The 21,030-nt window shown below is 31.6% G+C and overlaps 3 protein-coding genes across 4 annotated transcripts; all 3 read right to left on the reverse strand.

Moving 5' to 3' along the window:
* Positions 1–439: 439 nt before the first annotated feature.
* On the reverse strand, positions 440–3,009 carry LOC107061349 (DNA-binding protein REB1-like). The gene is given in 5 exon segments (XM_015310477.1): positions 440–523; positions 798–912; positions 1,703–2,083; positions 2,085–2,532; positions 2,898–3,009. Coding segments are annotated over 5 exon segments (1,140 nt in total).
* LOC102601400 (RNA polymerase I termination factor-like) lies at positions 687–20,778 on the reverse strand. Of its 2 annotated transcripts, XR_367580.2 has the most exons (3): positions 20,566–20,778; positions 17,636–19,429; positions 687–704 (listed from the first exon to the last, which is right to left on the reverse strand). XR_367580.2 is itself a non-coding variant. In XM_006351459.2 (2 exons), exon 2 carries the CDS (start codon positions 19,373–19,375, stop codon positions 17,690–17,692), a length of 1,686 nt encoding a protein of 561 aa, XP_006351521.1. In that variant the 5' UTR covers positions 19,376–19,429; positions 20,566–20,778; the 3' UTR covers positions 17,359–17,689. The 2 variants fall into 2 exon arrangements, 1 of the variants encoding a protein (XP_006351521.1); XM_006351459.2 differs by lacking the exon at positions 687–704 and having other exon boundaries at positions 17,359–19,429.
* LOC102601840 (alpha-galactosidase-like) lies at positions 7,400–14,645 on the reverse strand. Its single transcript, XM_006351460.2, has 15 exons — positions 14,307–14,645; positions 12,710–12,768; positions 12,506–12,562; positions 11,750–11,784; positions 11,286–11,389; positions 11,103–11,178; positions 10,897–10,955; positions 10,488–10,553; positions 10,177–10,260; positions 9,827–9,891; positions 9,620–9,702; positions 9,426–9,516; positions 8,774–8,823; positions 8,549–8,689; positions 7,400–7,732 (listed from the first exon to the last, which is right to left on the reverse strand). The coding sequence occupies exons 1-15, from the start codon at positions 14,480–14,482 to the stop codon at positions 7,643–7,645; spliced, it is 1,236 nt and encodes a 411-aa protein (XP_006351522.1). The 5' UTR covers positions 14,483–14,645; the 3' UTR covers positions 7,400–7,642.
* Positions 20,779–21,030: the final 252 nt, after the last annotated feature.

A 21,030-nucleotide genomic window follows, 5' to 3' on the forward strand; every position in this document is an offset into this window, starting at 1 on the left:
TACTTTAGTTAAAAATAAAAATAAATTAGAAACTAAGTGATTAATTTAAATTATCTCTTAATTTTCTGAACTTAACAAGTTAAAGTGAACGGTGGGATTAATATAGTATATGTCATAATTTTTTTCGTATTTTAATACGATTAAATTCTCATTTAGCTATTTTAATATACGTCCAAAGACCAGAAATAAAACATAATACTAATATATATCTCATATCAAATTCTCCCCACACAAAATGCAGTATATAAGTTCAATACAAAACAAAGAAACACATTAACTATATAATAATATAATAATAATAATAATATATAAATAATAAAATTCCTTTAATTTATTTTTCATAGTCTTAACTTAATAATGTATGAGTACTAGCTCCTCCAGCAATGTGGTATTTTTCCACATAAATTATAACATTTGATTAATGTGGTTGAACTTATTTTCAAGGAGTAAGAACATTCATGCTGCAATCATGTGACTCAACACTGGCTGATATTTGTCTTTTAACTGATCTTTTTGTTGAATGCTGCAATTCAATCCAAATGATAGTAAATTAAAAGGTGCCAATTAAATTAAAATTGGGAACTTATACAACATATGATTAATATTGTGGTTTTGTGCAAATAGCTAGTATAGAGTAAATAGATGAAAGACTTCCAGCCCATACGTCTCTTGCGAATTATGGATAAGGGGGTTGCCAATAGTATGTGTTGCTGTGAAATAACTCTCTTCAGACACATCAATGCTGAGTGATGGGCATATCATGGAACGATTGGTTTACTGTCCCAAGTCTCTCTTACTTCGACCAAATCAGGACGGTATCTCTTAGCTACTTGATCAGCAAATGACTTGTTTCCACGTTGACCTATGTGAAGAATCATTTGGTTCCATCTCTTTCGACATATCTCTCCAGGCCTGTGGTCAAGAAGATTGTCCCAGTTCACATGCAGCTTGCATCCAGCTCAAAAAGTGTATCAACTAGGCGATAGTCATCAGCATCCGCCCATTCACCTTTGGCCACCATGGGTGATGTTAATTGATCATACCATTCAGGCAGTCTCAACCCCTAGGCCACTAAAGTCATCGCTTGGGATCCCCATTTTATTTTATTTTTGCTTATAAATGTTATTTTTAAAAAAATAAAATTATATGTACTATGAGTGGTATATTTCTACTAAGTAAATTGTATATGAGATGAATATAGAATTTGAATTTCGTAAGAAATAGTTTGATGAAAATATTGATAACGAAATCACAAAGTTTCTTCAACACATAATAGTTATTCTGATATTAATGATTTAAATTTATTTTTTGAATTAAAAGTGTTATGAGAAACAATACAAATGAAAGATAATGATCTAATAAAAGTACTCAATCAAATAAAAAGATTTTATTTTTTTCGAAATACATATATTGCTTATAGAATAATATTAACAGTGCTTGTAACCATTACCTTAGCCCAAAGCAGTTTTTCGAAACTAATATTGATTAAATCTTATTTAAGATCAGAGAGATTGAATGAATTGACTATATTATCAATTGAAAAGGGATTATTAAAACAGATCAATTCTAAAACAGTAACTAATAACTTCGCATCTAAAAAAGCTAGAAATATAAATTTTAAATAAAAGTATGATGAATAAAATAAAATATTAGGAGCCCTCTTTGAGGCCGCCTATCTTATTGAGTCAGCTAGCCCTGATACCATTTCAAGCAGCAATTTGCAGCAGTTCTCGTGGACAAGTTTTCACTTATTACACCCCATGCAATATTATCCTGTAGCATCTCATGCTTTGATTTCTTCTCTTCAGAAAGCTTCAGTCTCAGATCGGTGCTTACTAAATCAAACAAATTCTGGTACTCCTCCTGAGTCCATTGTCCTTTATTCTGATTGGGCAGTTTTAGCCTTCGCCATGTATCCTTCACATGCCACCGATGTTTTCCAAGTTCATCAGCTAAGACCTTCCAATTATTCCCATGCTCTTTCTGGAACTTCCGTACCATCTCATACTCTTCTTCGGTCCATTTACGCGATTCACTCCTTCGAAACAGGATCTGCGCACGAGAATAAACTGCAGTAGAAGGCCCTCCCTATTTCTTTCCAGCAACCCTTAATTTCAGGATAAGATCTAGCATTTAAAACCTTTTTCAGCCCTTCTTCGCCTAAGTTATGTATCTCTATGTATTTATGAACAGCCTCTTTGACAATTTCATCTTCTACCTTTGAGAATCGCTTGCCACGCAGTAAATTTTCTTCTTCAATCTCATGCTTCTCATCACTTGGATCATTCAATGAAGGGAAAATCTGAACCTGACCGGAAAATCTCACTCTCTTTTCACTCTTCTCATGTGTAGGATCTTCAGAGCTGCGTCCTAATTTTACCATTTTTCTCTTTTTGATTTTACCTTTTTCTTCCATCTCTATAGGTGAAGAAATATCAGCTTCATTGACTTCAGCAGCAACATCTTCCTGCATATCCTCAGTATCATGCAGCTCATCCCTGCAGCTTTTCTTCAACTTCCTACTTTTATTACCTTCAACAAACAGATTGAATAAACATCAGAGACGAAAAATAGACATAATAAACTAAGTAATTCAGTGTCAACTGATTCTGCATCTGCTATTCTTCCACAAATGAAAAATCGTAGCATATGAAAACACATAAAGAGAAAAATGGATTGCACATTGATTATCTGAATGTGCTAGTAGTATAAAGTCAAACTATTTGTTTTAAAATAAGAAAAACAAAGCGGAAAATACTTTTCTCTAGGTATAAGAATTTACTTTTTTCTAGTTTTCAATCCTATTCTTAGGAATCTATCAGCTTTGACGAAGTGCATGTTTACCACCATATTTTCCAATACCAGCACGTAAAAACTAGAAAGATTAATGTAAATACCTACTGAATTATCACAGTTCTTGGTGCCGAGGTGGACTTCAGCGGCCAACATAATCTGTATGTCAGCCTCTTTAGTCGTCAATGTCCCTGGTTGCTGTGTGATTGCCGCCATTGTTGTGCTCTGTTACTCTCCTGTAGCTTCCTCTGCTTTTAGGATTTCACTGCGGCTAGAGAGAAAACACCTTGGGAACGCAGAGCCATTAAAAGGCTCCTTTCGTTGGGCTTGGGCTTTGCTATCTTTTACGGATAAACTACATAATTAGACATACTTAACTACTATATATACATATGTTACCTATAGTTTAAAATTATTACTCATAATACCACTTTTTAATAATTATACCATATATTTTAAAAATTAAATCAGATACACAAATCCCTTAAATATGGTATTGAATAATTATCCTAAAAGTTAAATCCCTTAATTAAAGGTGCTTTAACAATTCAACCTCCTTCAGTCTCCTCCCCCAACAATATCTCTCCCCCCACCCCCACCCCAGCCCTTACCGGATTCCACCCTCAATCCGAAAAAGAACTCCGAAAATGACAAAACTTTGCGTTTTCATATAACCGCATTATGAATGTAATGTTGTGCACTATCTCTTGATTAGAGTGTGATTACATCTTTGGTATAACATTTTAGAAGGCAAAAAGGCAACCACCCTTCTAAACAAGAATTTTCTGTACTTCTTCTTTGTTCTCTACTTTTTAGGCATTTCTTCTTCTCTGCAATTCTTCCAATTACTTGTTTCAGTTCAATTTACGTTAAATACTTCCTCCTTACTCCGACGAGTTGTTGGACGCCGATGAAGCCATGTGCAGGTTTTTACATTATTTGTTTTTGTTGTTTCTCAACTATTTTAATGGTTGACTGTTTACAAAATCAGATGATTTAATCCAAATTAATAAATCATGTATCTCGGCTTGAATACATGTATCTCGTCATTAATGATTTAAGTTGATGAAGAAGATGAAGATGTTAATTCAAATTAATAAATCGTGTATCTAATCTTTAAAAACTGTTGGATACATGTATCTCGCCATTAATGATTCAAGCCGATGAAGAAGATGAAGAGTACAATAACAGAATTAATTAGGTTTATGATTTCGGTATTTTAGGAATATTTGTTAGAGATGATACTCAAGATCCTGTAAATTTGTTGAGTTGTTAATTAGTCAGCAATTAATCCATTAATTAAGGAAATAAGTTACAACCCCTTTAATTTAAATTAATAAATCGTGTATCTCAGCTTTTAAAACGGTTGAATACATGTATCTCGCCATCAGTGATACATGTATCTCGGGGCCAAAATATGCTATAAAAAGTAATATTACAAACTATCGTGAATCCTAGTAATTGGGATCTAAAGTAGTGAGATTTATGTAAGATGCCCATCTTTTACATCTTTTAAACCCTAGTGATTCATCTTACAGTGGATAGCTTGATTAATTTGTTTTTTTAATAACAAACTACGCTTAATTATCTTAAGATAAAAAGGTAGTAAGGTAACAACATGAAATAATATCAATTTTAAGGAGTAAATTGACTTGCTACACTTGTCCGCTATGCTAAAATTAAATGAGTCAAATATATATTCACTCCTCGTAATTCATAAAAGAAGCCATTTAAGCAAAGAGTTTGAGATAACTCTAATTAAGGGAGGAGGAAATGTAAAAATAGCCCTAAATTGAAAAAGAGGAAAAGGAATCGATATATATAAAAAATAAAAGGGAAAATTGTATATAATGACAAACTATTAATTCAAATTAAATGTTATAATCATAGTTTAATTTAATTGTGCCCCGTAGCAAACTGTTATATACACATGCAAATACATATATCTTCGTCCTATACACTTATAATTATACAATACAAATATTCCCCTCCCTAGTTCTCTTTTGCCTTTCTCTCTTTCTCGTTTTATACAAACACAGATTATACAAAATATAATATATATTTATGTTTGTATAAAGCGAAAGAGAGAGCGATATTTGGTATACAAATGTTATATTTCGATTCAATTGTATACAAATTCAAATTTTATACAGATATGCAAACACATAAAATTGAATTGAGAGGTTGCCAACGATTTATACAAACGAGAGGCTGACAACAATTTATACAAATGGCCTGCCAACGAAATTATACAAATCTGAAGAGAAGCCAGCGAATTATACAATTGCTTCTTTTGTATATATGTATATTGAAATAGCCTAGCTTCTTTTGTATATATGTATAGCGAAATAGGTATATCATGTGTTGCTATGAAGCGCAATTATGCAAACTATAGCTATAACATACAAGTATAATTTTTGTGTTTGCTATATGTGAAAGTTGCTCAAAATAAAAGGGGTCCTCTATGTTACATGTTTGACCCGTTTTAACCATAGCGGGTCAATCACGTAGGGCATATTAATGTACTAATTAAAATAGTAGGTTTTTACAAAAAATTGACTTAAAAATCTCACATTTGTATCTATCGGAAAAATCATATGAATGGGGTGAATGTTTTTTTAGGTAAAATGATCATTATCTATAATTGAGTGCTCATTTTAGAAATCAAGTCGTGAAATTTTTGATGGTATAATTAGAGGTATCAAATAAGTGACTTGATTTTGAATTTGGGCAAGTCAAAATGAATTGAATTAATAAATAGTCAGATTATTGACCTGAAATAACCCACTCAAAGTTACTTAGATTGAAATCGGCTAAATTGCAGGTCATAATCCAACCTGTTCATTTATTGACTCAACAAATTTAACTAACTCAAATTTAATCTAACCTTACAAGTTTTAATGATTTTATTTGTTCTTTTATAGACTTTCAATACCTTATAAAATCATCCATCCGCCCCTTTGACACTTCTAATTTAAACCGATGGAGTAAAAATTTTCGCAACATAAATCGGATTAAAAAAAGAACACTATCACTAATATTGTAAAGATTAAATTAAAATGGGTTTAACTTGATAGGTGCAAGTAAAATACAAACTTGGTAGTTGAGTGTATTAAATAATGACACGTGGATATTGACGTAAATCAACATGAAACTACAAATGTGATATTGGTTTTACATGTGGGTTTGTCCGGTGTTGTTATACATATTCTCAAAAAGTCCCAATTTGTGATTCTCTACATCAGTTATTCATTAACAAGTAAGATAAACTCAAAAAATTTAACATTTTTGAATAATTTAAAATTCTCTACATCAGTTATTCAGTCTAATACCAAAAGATAACGTGCAATATGAATCATTATGAGGGCGAAATTCACGCAAGGTGTTACCTATGGTTTAATTTTGAACGCATCCCTATCCCTCATTTGTATTCACAAGCTATTACTGTCAAGTTTTATAATCAATAACCTGTGGTGGATCCAGAAATTTACGGCTATGGGTGTTCACTATTTTTAACTTATATCAATCAAAGAGCGTAATTGCGAGCTAAAATTCGTCAGCATAGGCGTTATTTTTTTTCAATTCAATGCAATAGACAATTGGAATATTTGGATGGGTTCAAGATAAAAAGGAGGAGAAACAATATACCTTTACATACAATTGTAGGTACCAAAAAGGCAAACCAGCGAGAAGGAAGACTTTTTCGCTTTTGAATTGGAGAACTGAAATAAAGGCGCTAGAACACATTTTTTTTTCCTTCCCTTTTATTTTTCCTAATTAGACTGATCAGAAAGAAAAAATTAATAGACATGGAAGATCATGACCGTTTATATTTTTTTGAGATTAAGTTACATAATAGACATGAGCAGTGACCGATTCAAGATTTTAAGATCGTGGTTACTTTTAAGCTATCAATCATAAAATATAAATGTATAAATTTAACACTTGTCATAAGAAAGATAATTATATTTATATAAGATAGCGAAAGAAATCAATAAGAAAAATTAGAAAAAGGACAATTCGTGAAAAGGGGAAAAAAGAAAAGGTAGAAAGAAAATAGATGACTTTAAAATAAAAAGAATGCCAATACAAGGAATCGAACTTGGGCATTTAAGCAATATAAGACTTTGAGAACCAATCTACAACCACCACCCCAACTAATACATTTGTTTATTGGGTGCCTTTTATTTTATACAACAATACTGCCTTAATTTTGATATAAGTATATATAGTTCGATACGAGCTTAATGGGTGCTCGAGCACCCGGACAGCGCCATGTGGGTCCGCCCCTGTCAATATCTCTTAAGCACTCAAATACTGCTATGTCTTGCTTTTTTTTATGACATTGTTGGACAATCATCCTTAAGATCAAGAGGCTTAATCTATCTAATTATTCTAGGAAAAAATTTATTATTAATAATTGTAAATTAAAACTCAAGTGACAAAATATAAATTATCTCTTGATTTTTTAAAATTGGACAAGTAAAACTAGACGCAAAAAGTAATAGAGTGTGTCATAATCTTTTCATATTTTAATATGATTAAATTCGCATGTAGTTATTCTAATTTACATCCAAAGACCAGATACAAAAAAAGAAGAAGATATAAAACATAATGATATATATATATCTCATATCAAATTCTCCCACACAAAATTCACTATTTAAGTTCATTAAGATACAAAGAAACTGTCTCTTAACTATATAAAAAAGAGAATATAATAATTAATAATAATAACAAAATCCCTTTAATTTATTTTTCTTAGTCTAACTAAGTGATGTATGAGTACTCCTCCAGCAATGTGGTATTTTTCCACATAAATTATAACATTTGATTAATGTGGTTGAACTTATTTTGAGGGAGTAAGAACATACATGCTGCAATCATGTGATTCAACACTGGCTGATATTTGTCCTTTAACTGATCCTTTTGTTGAATGCTGCAATTCAATCCAAATGATAAATTATAAAGTGTCAATTAAATTAAAATTGGGAACTTACACAACATATGATTAATTAATATTGTGGTTTTGTGCAAATAGCTAGTCAATATATATATGGTAGTAAGAGATGTTTGAATCCTAAAAATGAAATCGTCTTTGATAGGATAGGATGTTCTTTACCTCCAACTCAAGACATTTTTGGGTAAAATCCAAATATATTAGGCCAATTCAACGCATTTCTTTGAATCGATCTTTTTACATTTTTCTCTCACTATATATAAACAACATAGCCCCTTCGAAATGTTAACACATGATACACTACTCATGACCCAAAGGGGATACTAAATATCATGAGAATTTTTCAAAACATTTTGCTACTATTTTTTTAGCTTAACGCTCGATAATAATAAGAGATTCGATCATATTAACACATAATTACATAAACATATTCTTGATCTTAATGCTCAAAAATAATAAGACATTAGTTCAAGGAGCACTAAGAAAACAAATACTAGTACTATATATTTTGACTTAAAATTTCAAATTCGTTTTTGCTATTTTCTACTAATTGTAGATAGTTTTTAAAAATTAGACTTGAATTTCTCCTATATAGAACTAACAATAGTGATCGAGTAAAGAGTTCCACTCTGGCCCTTTTAAAAGATGTGTGGTCTCTTTAATATGACTTAGACAACCCTTTCCTCTTAAGCTAACTTCTACGATTAAGTTAGGCCTAATATTAATTTATTAATAGATCGTAATATCAAATACGATGAATTTAATAAAGTAGAGTAAAATAAATGAAAGACTTACAGCCCATAAGTCTCTTGCATCAACAACAGTGGAAGAATCAAGGCCAATATCAGACCAATAAGCAGTTATATCAGCCTTTGATGATCCTCTGTTCCATAGCACAAGTGCTACTCTTTTCCCACTTAAAGGCCCTGCCCAAACCTGTTTCAAGTGTATATATTTACTGGTTTTTGTAATTAAAAAAAGAGTTAATTGGAAATACAAATTATAATTTAAAATAATTACCTCCAAATCTCCATACTGCTTAACTCTTTTACCTTGAACTCCAAGTTTATCTGATCTCAATGTCAACAAGTAAAAACATGTTATGTTCTTGTCTTCTACTACACACTTCATCTTATTAGAATACAATCAGGGTGTTAAATGAAAGGATTGAGTTGAACTTGGAAAAGAATAAAAATGATTGATGAAGTGCACGAGTATTCATTTTTTACAGTCATTTAACTTAATGGCCCTTTTTTTAGATTTTTTTTTATATATATATGGGCGCCCATTTTTGGATAACTTATGGCATACTTCAAATTTCAAAACATATTATCTGAAGTATCATATGGCTAACGTTTGATAAAAATGATTGAAGTGCAAAAATGTACATGACTGAAGTTTAGGCAAAAATAATCGAAGTTCAATCGTGTTTGTTTGAACTTAAGACAAAAATACATAAACTTCATAATTTCAGACATTTTGTCAAGCATAACTTGAGACTCGGCTTATGCATGAATGAGTATATGTGCAACTTTGCGATGAGTTAAATGGGGCGGCTAAAAAACGAACTGAATTAGGTCATTAACCCGCTCAAATTTGAACAAATCATATTTTCATATGTTAATTTTATCACACGCAGACGGAACCAAAAAGAAAAGGCAAAATCTTTTACCTTGATTAACTGCAATGACCTCTGAGTTACTTAGAATGCCATGGGCAGTATTATCCATTGATCTTAAATCACAACCTATAATTAAAGGTGCCTATAAACAAAAAAAACACAAGTATATCAATGACAAATTAAATTCCATCTTTTTCCAAAAATTTATTAAATTAAAAATTCAAATTATAATAATTAGAACTTACTTTTACTAATGCCCAAATACTGAAATGAGAACGATATTCTCCAAAATTCATTCCTCCATTTCCAACTTCTAACATATCTGGATCTGAAATAACAAATTAAAACCATGTAACTAAAATCACTTCAATTAAAGTTAATAAGAAATTTAATTTTAGTTTTTATAATTAATGAAAAATAAAATACATAAATTTTTGAGAATTAATTTATACCATTCCAGCCACCTGGACCAGCATAAGATGCCCACTGGTTATTCAAATCTGCTCGAGAAGTCATACTGCATCGCGAAACACACTAACATCACTATTTTATTCATTGTCATAACGTTTCGCGTAGAATTGTTTAAACTCTAAAGAATAAATATGATAAAAATGTGAATATTTATAAGCAAGGATTAAAAAAAAAACGTACAAGTTAAATGTCTTTAATCTGATTCGATCAAAAATGGGTAGAAGAATTTACAAAAACAAATAAATTTTTATAGTCTCTAGTAGTTGACTAGTTGTGAATAATTGAATAACACTTCAAGTTATTTATTTTTATAATTTCTACTATATTTTACCTGTTCCAATCATCAGTAATATCTCCAGTAGTTCTCCAACTATTTCCAACTGAGGAAGCCCACGTGGCAGGATTATCATCTCCCCTGAAATTGGGAAAATAACATATTGAATATCTTAGTCTATAATTTTAGATGTGGCCGAAAGAATTAACCTAAATAGTCGTTTATAAGCTGCTTAACTAACGAAAAATAGTCGAATGAATATATAATATATATAATAAATGTATAATTAGTGAGTTGTTTATATATATCGACTAAGAAAAATAAACAATAAAACTGACTAGCTATTTGCATTCAAGAAATGCACTCACCATTCACACATGGAATAAAATATAGCCCTTCCAGAGTTTTGTAAAGCATTGCTCATTATGGGATACCTGTTTCATTTAAGGAAACAAATATTGTTAATTATGGGCATTTTAATATATCTCAGTAAAAGAAGAAACAAAAGGTATATATATATATATATATATATATTCTTGTTGAGAAAGGAGGAAATGGTAAAAATAAATAAAAAATTAATTCATCTCCATGGTGTTTACATCAAATCAATATATTCAAAACATATGTTAACTGCGTACTTGAAATTTTTGTATCACTTACCTATTTAACTATTGTTATCTTTCATCTCATTTATTACTTAACTATAACAAAATATACTGATTTGATGTAAATATCGAATGCAGATAAGTTATTTTTTGAGAAGCAAATAGTAAGTACCTTTCTCTTGGACTTCGATTCTCATTGTTACAATTATCATACTTCAAGTAATCAACACCCTAAGAAAAATAACACAAGTTAAATATTGGTGATTAAATGCAAAAGTAAAAATAATAAACTCAAATATAATCTCCATTCTCCACAATTATGTATGATTTTTTTTAATAAAAAAATGTGTGTATAATGTAGGCCAAGCAAACACATACCCAGGAAGCAAAAGTTTTTGCGTCTTGTTCTTCGTGTCCTAATGAACCTGGCATTTGTTTACTACACGTCTGAGTTCTGCATTACAATAATAGTAATAATAATAAAATGTTTAGTTTAAATAAAAATTATGACTAAAAATGTAACTAACTATTATTTTAAAAAATGTTAATTAGTAGATTTACCCAGCATCAGAATAAACTCCAAGCTTTAATCCTTTGCTGTGAACATAATCTGCTAGTGCTTTAATCCCAGAAGGAAAAGTTGAACCTTTAGCAACCATATTTCCCTGTTAAAATGTATGATAATTTGGTTTATGATCAAATATTTATACATAATAGTAAAGCTTTTTTAAACGTATACTCACAAAGAATGACCTCCTTTCCCTTTTAGTCAGTTTCAAAAAGAATGACCTCTTTCCTTTTTTGGTAACATTTTAATTCTTGCTTTCCACGTGGCATGTTTAAAACCACAAGATTAAAGACAATTTTGTACATTTGACATAACTTTAATTTAGGACCACAAGATTCAAAAGTCTTCTTTATTTACTTAAACTCCGTGCCAAGTCAAACCAGGTCTTTCTTTGTGAAACGGAGGGAGTATATAATTTGAACAAAAACTATTAAATTACTAACAATCCATAGAGTACCTGCGAGTCTCTATTGCCTTCCGCCCAACAATCATCTGAAGGAATAATATACGAGAAATGATTTGATTAGGAATAAAATTGAAAAGCAAATTTTATTTTATTTACCAAACAATATGGCCTCAAGGCCTCATATTTATTGCATTTAATAAATTTTTTAATTATTATAATCATATAGATCTCATTCATTCAATTTGTTTATTTCTTATGTCCAAACCTTAATTATTTAGTGTGCTTCTTTTTTAGGTTTTAAGTATTTAATCGGTGGAAATTATTAAGATTTATAATTCAAAAAATATATATATCATTAAGATGTCAATTCAAATATTTTCACAAAAATGATAGTTCATTTTCATTCACTCATTTTTATTATCCATCATCATTAACTATCGTCATTGCCACACACCATTTATCAATTATGTGTCACCATCCATCATCATTAGTCACAATTAATCATTATAATCAATTATCACTATTACTAGCCACCATTTACTATTCACTATCATTATTAGTTATTACTATCATCTATTATAACTATCAACCGTTACCCCCCGACTATTACTAGTTACTATCCACCATTAGCCGATAACATTCGACATCTACGATCACAGTTACTATTACTAGTCATTATCATTACCAACCACAATAATATTCTTAAAAAATATTTATTGATACATATATACTAGAATAATCTAGTATTCTATTAAATGTTATATTTATTAATATAAATTTATATTGAATTTTAATATAATATGTTACCTATATTGATGTACTCATATCCAAGAGAAGCAAGTCCAGTATATACCATTGCATCAGCTGCCACATCAAAAAAGCAAAAAGAGAAAAAAGTGACAACTGTTGTGCAGCTAGCAAAGGAAATGTTATATGGTACAAGTATGTATATTTATTTCATTTAATCACACTTCTCTTTTCCATTTCAAAGTAGAAAATAATTTTGCTGACCTGTTCCCTTTATCATGTTCTCATCTATATTGCAACCAAAATGATTCCAGCTGCTCCATCTGTATGAACATTATTTCAAATAATTATATATTTTAATTCAGACATATTAGTAAAAAATTAACAAGGAAAATAAATATTCATATTCAAACGAGTGCTCACTAACTTTTGACTTTGAGCATGATTAACGGTAAAAAGTTACTTAAAAAAGGCTAGTATATATTTAAAAGTCTTTGTTGTTATTCTACTATCGTGCTTACTGGTTTTCTCTTCTACAAATAATTTATTATAACATTTCAGTTTGAATCATTATTTTTAGAAGTGTTAAATGGGTAAGTTGAACGGAATATCGTAAATGGAAGCTGGCTGAGTTAATAAATAGACTAAATTGAAATATGTTATAATGTAGATCATAAATTTAATCATTTAGGGCGTTTTCTTGATTCCTTACACACATAGGCACACCAAAGAGGACTTATATATTGTCGTAAAACAAAAAAAAATTATGAATTAATTATATTTTCATACTCCCTCCATTTCAAATTAATTGAATTGTTGAGGTATTTCACACCCTTTAAGAAAAGAAGATTAAGACATAAATTAGGCATAACTTTCCATTTTTACCCTTATTAATTATTGTCAAATTTATGATTAAAATAACTAAATATTAATTAATCACTAATTTCAATACTAACTAATGAAGGGTAAAATTGGAAGAACACTCTCAATGTAGTCTTGAAAACTGAACAATTAAGTTAATTTGAAAAATAAAAAATATCTCAACAATGCAATTAATTTGAAATGTAGGTAGTATAAGATAATTTTATTATGACTTTTAATAATATTTTCATAACGTCCTTTGGAACGCCTTTCTTATGGGAGTGGATGGAGTGGATGGGGTCCACATAGATGAAAAATCAAAGAAAATTATGTGCTAATTAATAAATCACTGGCTCGTCTGAAGTGTTTTTTGTTTTCTTGTACGTAAAACGTTTTTGAATTTATAGAGCTTAATTAATTATTTTATTTTATTTTATTGGTACAACAAACATGTAGACAACTTGACAAGTTCACGAGCATTCATTATGATTCCCACCTACATAGGATTTCTTCATGGTTTCTCTTTCATTATAACAATAAAGGGTCCCAATTTGATAGCTTGCTTTAGTATGTATAGATTTATGTATTATTGGTAGTTTGTGTGATATATATTTTATTTGGCTGGTATTAAGGTAGGTATAGAAATTCATGAGATTAGTAATGTAAAATATTTTAATGGATGCATTAACATGATTAAAGATACAATTATCTCTCAAAAAATTTTCCATATCATATTTATAAAAGGTAATTCTGCAATGTATGTTATGTCTAATACACCAAATCAAATACAGAAGAAGAAATAATTTCAGCATAATTAATAAAAGTATTACTAACACGTCATATTCAACACTATTTTTATACATCCTACGAACAATCATTCATGTCTTACTAACACACACTATATTCAAACAATCAACAATGTCTTACACTAATAATAATACGGTTATAAGTTTTGTACACCGACAATATATTATAAGTAACTTTGAAAACAAAATCTTACCCCATTTGCGGAGTTCGGCCAAGGCCATTGCCCAAGAGGTTTCTGCGGTTGAACTCTTTCGCACTGGAATTTGAATCTACGATCAGATTTCGTGGCTGTAAACGAGCATATATCGTCGTTGTTGCCAGACACAAATACAAGCAGCACCATAGTAGAAGTGGTGAAGTTGATGACATCCTTCTGTGGTTTTTCTGGTAGGCTTAGGCTTCGGCTTTGGCTTTGACTACAAAAATTGACGGTAATATTTAAATGTGAAGAAAGAGGTAGCCCCTTTAAGTGAAAGGGGAAATTGAAGCTAAACTTTGGGGGTTATAATATGTGAATGAGAACCTAGCTATTTATATTTATATATAGTACTATTTATTTATTAATGTTATGTGGGCAGTCGGTAGATGGAAATCTTAATACATGTATGTAACTAATTATCTTTTTTGTAAATTTTAAGTTTTAAAAAAATTTGAATTCGTGTCGTTATCAGGTGTGGGCTGATAAGGAAAGGTTGTTACTGCTTGAGGTGGACTAGTAAATCTGGCTAGGCAGATTTTTCTATTTATAGAGATATATATCATGACAAGTGACACTCTAGTTTGTGGTGGTGGTGCCACAATGCAATGTATTTCTCATCAATCATTGACTTCTAACTATACTTTTGCCTCACCCCACGCCACCCCTACCCCTACCCTTACCAGGGCAGAGCTAGTGTGTTTATTATAAGTTCGGTCGAATTCAGTAACTTTGATTTAAATTTTAAATGTATAGTAAGAAAATCATTGAATGTATAAATTATTAATGTAAAACACAGTAACTTATAAAAGAATATAAATTCGAAATTCATAAACTTCAAATTCTGACTCAGCCTCTACGGTCCCAACACAACTCATCAAATCTTTTACTTTCAAGATTTCAAGAAAATTGTTACAGGTAGTTCTTATTATGTCAGCATTTACGCCCTTACTATCTATTCTCAGACAAATTTTAAATGTTTTACTACTATAGACTATAGTGATCTATAACATTTCCTCTAACCATAATGGTGGACCAAGACCAACATTACTTTTGTAACTGTTTTGTTGAATATGAAGTCCAACTTTTTTTAAAAATTAAGATAAGTATATATTAATTTAATGAAATGGTGAAATGCACTTTACTCCATTATATTTGCCAAATAACAACCTAGATAGGATCGAAATCCTTGTCACGCATTGTATTTTTATAGTATGTAAATTGAATGTCACTATCTTGATATATTACCACAAATTCTCAACAAATCAAAATTCATTTTTCAACTTGTCAAGGACGATAGCAACTTAGAACAGACCATTATTAACTTATTTTAGTGGGTGTATTTGATTCCTTAGAAGTTACAAAGAATTCCTCATCTTGTCAAGGACGCATTGTATTTTTTTTAGTATGTAAATTGAATGCCACTAACTTGATATATTACCACAAATTCTCAACAAATCAAAATTCGTTTTTTTAAAAATTGGCAAGGACGATAGCAACTTAAAACAAACCATTATTAACTATTTTAGTGGGTGTATTTGATTCCTTGGAAGTTGTAAAGATATCATAATCTTACTCAAAGGTGAAATTAAGATTTTAACTTTATGTATTATGAATTTTATAATTACGATTTTAAATGATAATAACTAGATTCTAAATTTAATATTTATACATATTTAATAAATTTATTAACATAAATACTGTTTGAGCAAAATCCACATGCAGGCTACCATCTCCACCACTGATTTTTTACTATTGGGACATATGTAAAATACAGTAAAAATTAAATATGTATCTAAGTATAGAAATAAGACGAGTGTGGAGCTTCAGATTGAAGCACGACAGTGTCGGCATTGTTTTGTTTTGTTTAAGGGACAGTAAGGCACTGCTCATGATGCCTCATGTGAACTCTAAATATACATATTTAAATGTAGTCTTCAATAGTGTTACGCCTAGAATTATTCATTTGTCCTTTGCATTATCGTATGTCATGTCACTATATGTATACATAATTATATTTGTATATCTTCTTATGTGACCTCCTTCTACAACGATAGGCATATGGAAAGAGACGTTTATGAGTTCAGACTTACTATTTGTTGCAATTTTAGTGAATAAAAACACATAAATTTATGTTTTACGTCAAGAGTTCTGTATTAAGATGAACACGCAACTAAACGCAGATGCATACAACTCTCTTTCCTTTTTTAAGATAATTTTTGTTCGTCTTAATCCCCTGCTATTCCTCTTCGGTTCCTCCTTTTTCTACTTTTTTCCAGTATATGCTTCTGTTGTTGTGACGTTACATGTACTGGAATGTATCATTTCTTATGACATGATCAAAATTGATTGCAAGTACCAAATGATGTTACATTTTAATACTCAGCTCTTTGCATGATTATGTTACAATAGGTAATTAAAGGGTCCCCAATATACTTTTTAAGATTACAGTTTATGCTGAGATTTTGTTCACAATGTAAAGATATTGCAAAATGTTGCTCCAAATGCAGAATGCTAAAATCAACAAATGTATATATGCTTCTTGTTGTGAATCCAACTGTGTCAAGCTTCTGCTGTAACTCCATAAGTCATATTTTAACTTTTTTTTCATCATTCACCATGTCACAATCTTTTTATGGTGCGAACCAATACAACATCATACTCAGTTTAATCACACAGGTGCGATTTGGGAAGGGTAAGATTTATGTAGACCTTACCTCTACCTTTGCGGGTAAAAATGTTGTTTCTGATAGACCATGGCTCGAAAGAAAAGTCACTGACATAGGAAAGTCAAAAAGAAAAAGAGACGACAAAATAGCAATGTATAAAACAAGTGTATCAACAAATAATAATATGGATAAAAGAAACTGCCTGCGAGATTCAGTAAGCAAAACCAAACTTCCAATTAACTACAATCAATAATTGCTAGCCATATCTCTCAACCCCAGTAGAGCAGCTGGAGCTTCTGGTGTCCTGAGTGATTTAGTGACACAAGTTTTAATAGTAACATGATATTTCAAGATTAGCTGAGGTACTGAACACATGCATATGTTATGAAATCGGGGGGAAAATAAAGATACATTACATATAATAAAATTGTGATAGAAACACAAAAGCCATGGTTACAACACATTGTCAAAACCTTCAGTTTCAAGTTGAAGTTGATTGATCTCTTGCCCTACAGAGTACAGACAACAATCCAATATCAAACTGTGAAAATCTTTCCATTTTCTTTCCACCACACAACACTGGACCTCTTCCGAATTATGTCTACTAAATGTTCTACAAAATCTTTTAATAATTACTAAAATGGAGAGGGGGGGTATGTGTTGCTGTGAAGTAACTCTCTTCAGACACATCACTGCTGAGTGATGGGCATATCATGGTACGATTGGTTTACTGTCCCAAGCCTCTCTTACTTCGACTAAATCCGGACGGTATCTCTTAGCTAGAACTTCTACTTGATCAGCAAATGACTTGTTTCCAAGTTGACCTATGTGAAGAATCATTTGGTTCCATCTCTTTCGACATATCTCTCCAGGCCTATGGTCAAGAAGATTGTCCCAGTCCACATCTTCTATGCAGCTTGCATCCAGCTCAAAAAGTGCATCAACTAGGCGATAGTCATCAGCATCCGCCCATTCACCTTTGGCCACCATGGGCGATGTCAATTGATCATACCATTTTAAGCAGCAGTTTGCATCAGTTCTCGTGGACAAGTTTTCACTAATTGCACCCCATGCAATATTATCCCGTAGCATCCCATGCTTAGATTTCTTCTCTTCAGAAAGCTTCAGTCTCAGATCGGTGTTTACTAAATCAAACAAATTCTGGTACTCCTCTTGAGTCCATTGTCCTTTATTCTGATTGGGCAGTTTTAGCCTTCGCCATGTATCCTTCACATGCCACCGATGTTTTCCAAGTTCATCAGCTAAGACCCTCCAATTGTTCCCATGCTCTTTCTGGAACTTCCGTACCATCTCATACTCTTCTTCAGTCCATTTACGTGATTCACTCCTCCGAAACAGGACCTGTGCACGAGAATAAAATGCCTTAGAAGGTCTGTATGGTAGGGCACTCCCTATTTCTTTCCAGCAACCCTTAATTTCAGGATAAGATCTAGAATTTAAAACCTTTTTCAGCCCTTCTTCGCCTAAGTTATGTACCTCTATGTATTTATGAACAGCCTCTTTGATAATTTCATCTTCTAACTTTGAGAATCGCTTGCCATGCACTAAATTTTCTTCGTCGATCTCATGCTTCTCATCACTTGAATCATTCAATGAAGGGAAAATTTGAACCTGACCAGAAAATCGCACTCTCTTTTCACTCTTCTCATGTATAGGATCTTCAGAGCTGTGTCCTAATTTTATTCTTTTTCTCTTTTTGATTTTTCCTTTGTCTGTTTTGGTTTTATCTTCCATCTCTATAGGTGAAGAAATATCACCTTCATTGACTTCAGCAGCAGCATCTTCCTGTATATCCTTAGTATCATGCATTTTCTCCAGCTCATCCCCACAGCTTTTCTTCAATTTCCTACTTTTATTCCCTTCAACAATTCTCGAAGCAACCTTATCGCTGTCTTCACGAAACTTCCCAGAACGTTTTCCATGTTTTCTTTCTTTCTTTCTCTTGATGTCAGAGTCATCACTCTTAGCTTTAATATCAGTGTTTGTCACTTCTACACCATTGATAGTCTTAACGTTTTTCTTGGATTTCTTCTTCCTTCTAATCACATCCACAACGTCTCCACCAGAGACCTCACCAAGGGTCTCAACTACCTTGTCATTGTCCCGCATTTCAGTTGCACTAGTTTTGGTGTCTAAAGGCTCATTCAAGCAGCTTTTCTTCAGCTTATTCTTTTTCTTTTTCTTTTTCTCAACACATTTCACAACATCTTCATCACTGACTTTGTTGGGTTTTCCACCTTCTCTTTTTTTCTTTCTCTTGACGTCACACTCATCACTCTCTCCTCCAAGACCACTGGTGGCAGCATTCTTATGGCTTTTCTTGGATTTCTTCTCCAGCTTACGAAGCATACCCTCCTTCTCATCTCCTTGGACCATGACTCTTTCGGATTTATCAATTATGTCTTCTGCAAAGCGCCAAAAGTGGTTTCTCTGCCAAAACAGAACAAGAAAAAGAAAAGCACGGTCACAATACAAGTAAACTGCAATCCCCTACTGAGACTACCCAGAAAACATTGACAAACTATCACTGATCACTCCTTTACTTTATTAGTTGGAAAATTTCAGCCCATTCTCTTTTGTAATTGTTAGCACAATATTATCTTTTTTCATAATATGATTATGTCGGGTGCTTCTTTTCGAAGAAAAATCAAGATGGTCAATTCTCTTAAAATTAAGCTCTTTGTGAAATTACTAGCTACTACCTCGGAGATGTAGCGGTAAGGTCTGCATACACTCTACCCTCCCCAAACCCCACTTTGTGGAATTTCACTGGGGTTTGTTGTTCTTGTTGTTGAGAAATTACTAGCCAGAAGAAATAAGAAGACGACCTTGGAAGAGAGTAAAAATGAAGACAAACCAGAGGAAGAAGAAGCATTGTGGTTCTAATTTTTTTAATTGTAAACTCAAATAAAATTTGAATATCATTACAAACTGAATCAAGAACATTAAAACTTTTTTCTATACGTGTCCTATATCATATACTGCATTGGAGAATACTGGACTGAAACTTACTGGAGTGAATCTGCTCCCATTAACGAAAACATACTTTGTATTCCTTTATTTAAACATTGCTCTTTATTGGTAATGCAAGAAATCATAAGCATATTAGACCTTAATTCAGTAGAGAAAGGCACAAACAGTAATTTGATTCTATCAGAATAGAATAGAACTAGCTAACTGCTAGAGGCACAACAAGTTATCAGACTAACAATTGAAACTTGCAGGATCCAACACACTGCAGTTTGCATTTTTTGAAGAGTCACACACCAACATAGCTGACAAGTAAGTTCCAATGGTGAAAACTCATTTCAGGATTCACAACAGATTAAAAGCAGATTCTCCTTCCAACTAAGTTCTAATCCCTAAAGCTGAGAAGTTTATACATCCCGGTGAGTTCCTTACAAGGGCGGTTCAACCCTAGGCCCCAAAAACTAAGGGCCTCCAAAGAACCAAAAAAACCCCAAATTCAGGTACGAAAACATACTGAAGATGCACAAAAAAGAAACAAATTCCAATAACAGGCAAGATTAAACGAAGAACCAAAAGCAGACGAAGGAGATACATACATAAAAGAGACGCCCAGATCTGATGAAACAAAATATCCAAGTAGAATAAAAAAAATTAGGCCGAGAGAATAAGAGAGCTCAAAGAGTTCAACGGCTCAAGTCGGCGGCGACGGACGAGACAGTCAGGTGAAGAAATGGAGCAAACGTTAAGGCTGGGCATTGAAGTTGAGGAAAAAGCCGAGTACAGTCCTCAAGTTTTTATTTTTTTCAAAATTGGTTAGGTATATACAAGAGTATTTTTATCTTGTTTGATATTATTATAACATTATAGTAAAAAAATTAACTGAACAAAAATGAACAATTATTCACAAGACACTTTTGGTTAAAATTTTCAAACTTTTTTTGTGGATATTAATTGAACTTTTATCATCATAAATATTCTAATGATTTTTCTATAAACTAAGCAAGTTTACTTTATTATTAATAATAAATATTAATAAAAGAGAAATTCATCTGTGTATGAAA

This window comes from Solanum tuberosum, unplaced genomic scaffold (assembly GCF_000226075.1).
Source record: "Solanum tuberosum cultivar DM 1-3 516 R44 unplaced genomic scaffold, SolTub_3.0 scf00127, whole genome shotgun sequence".
Classification (NCBI taxonomy): Eukaryota; Viridiplantae; Streptophyta; class Magnoliopsida; order Solanales; family Solanaceae; genus Solanum; species Solanum tuberosum.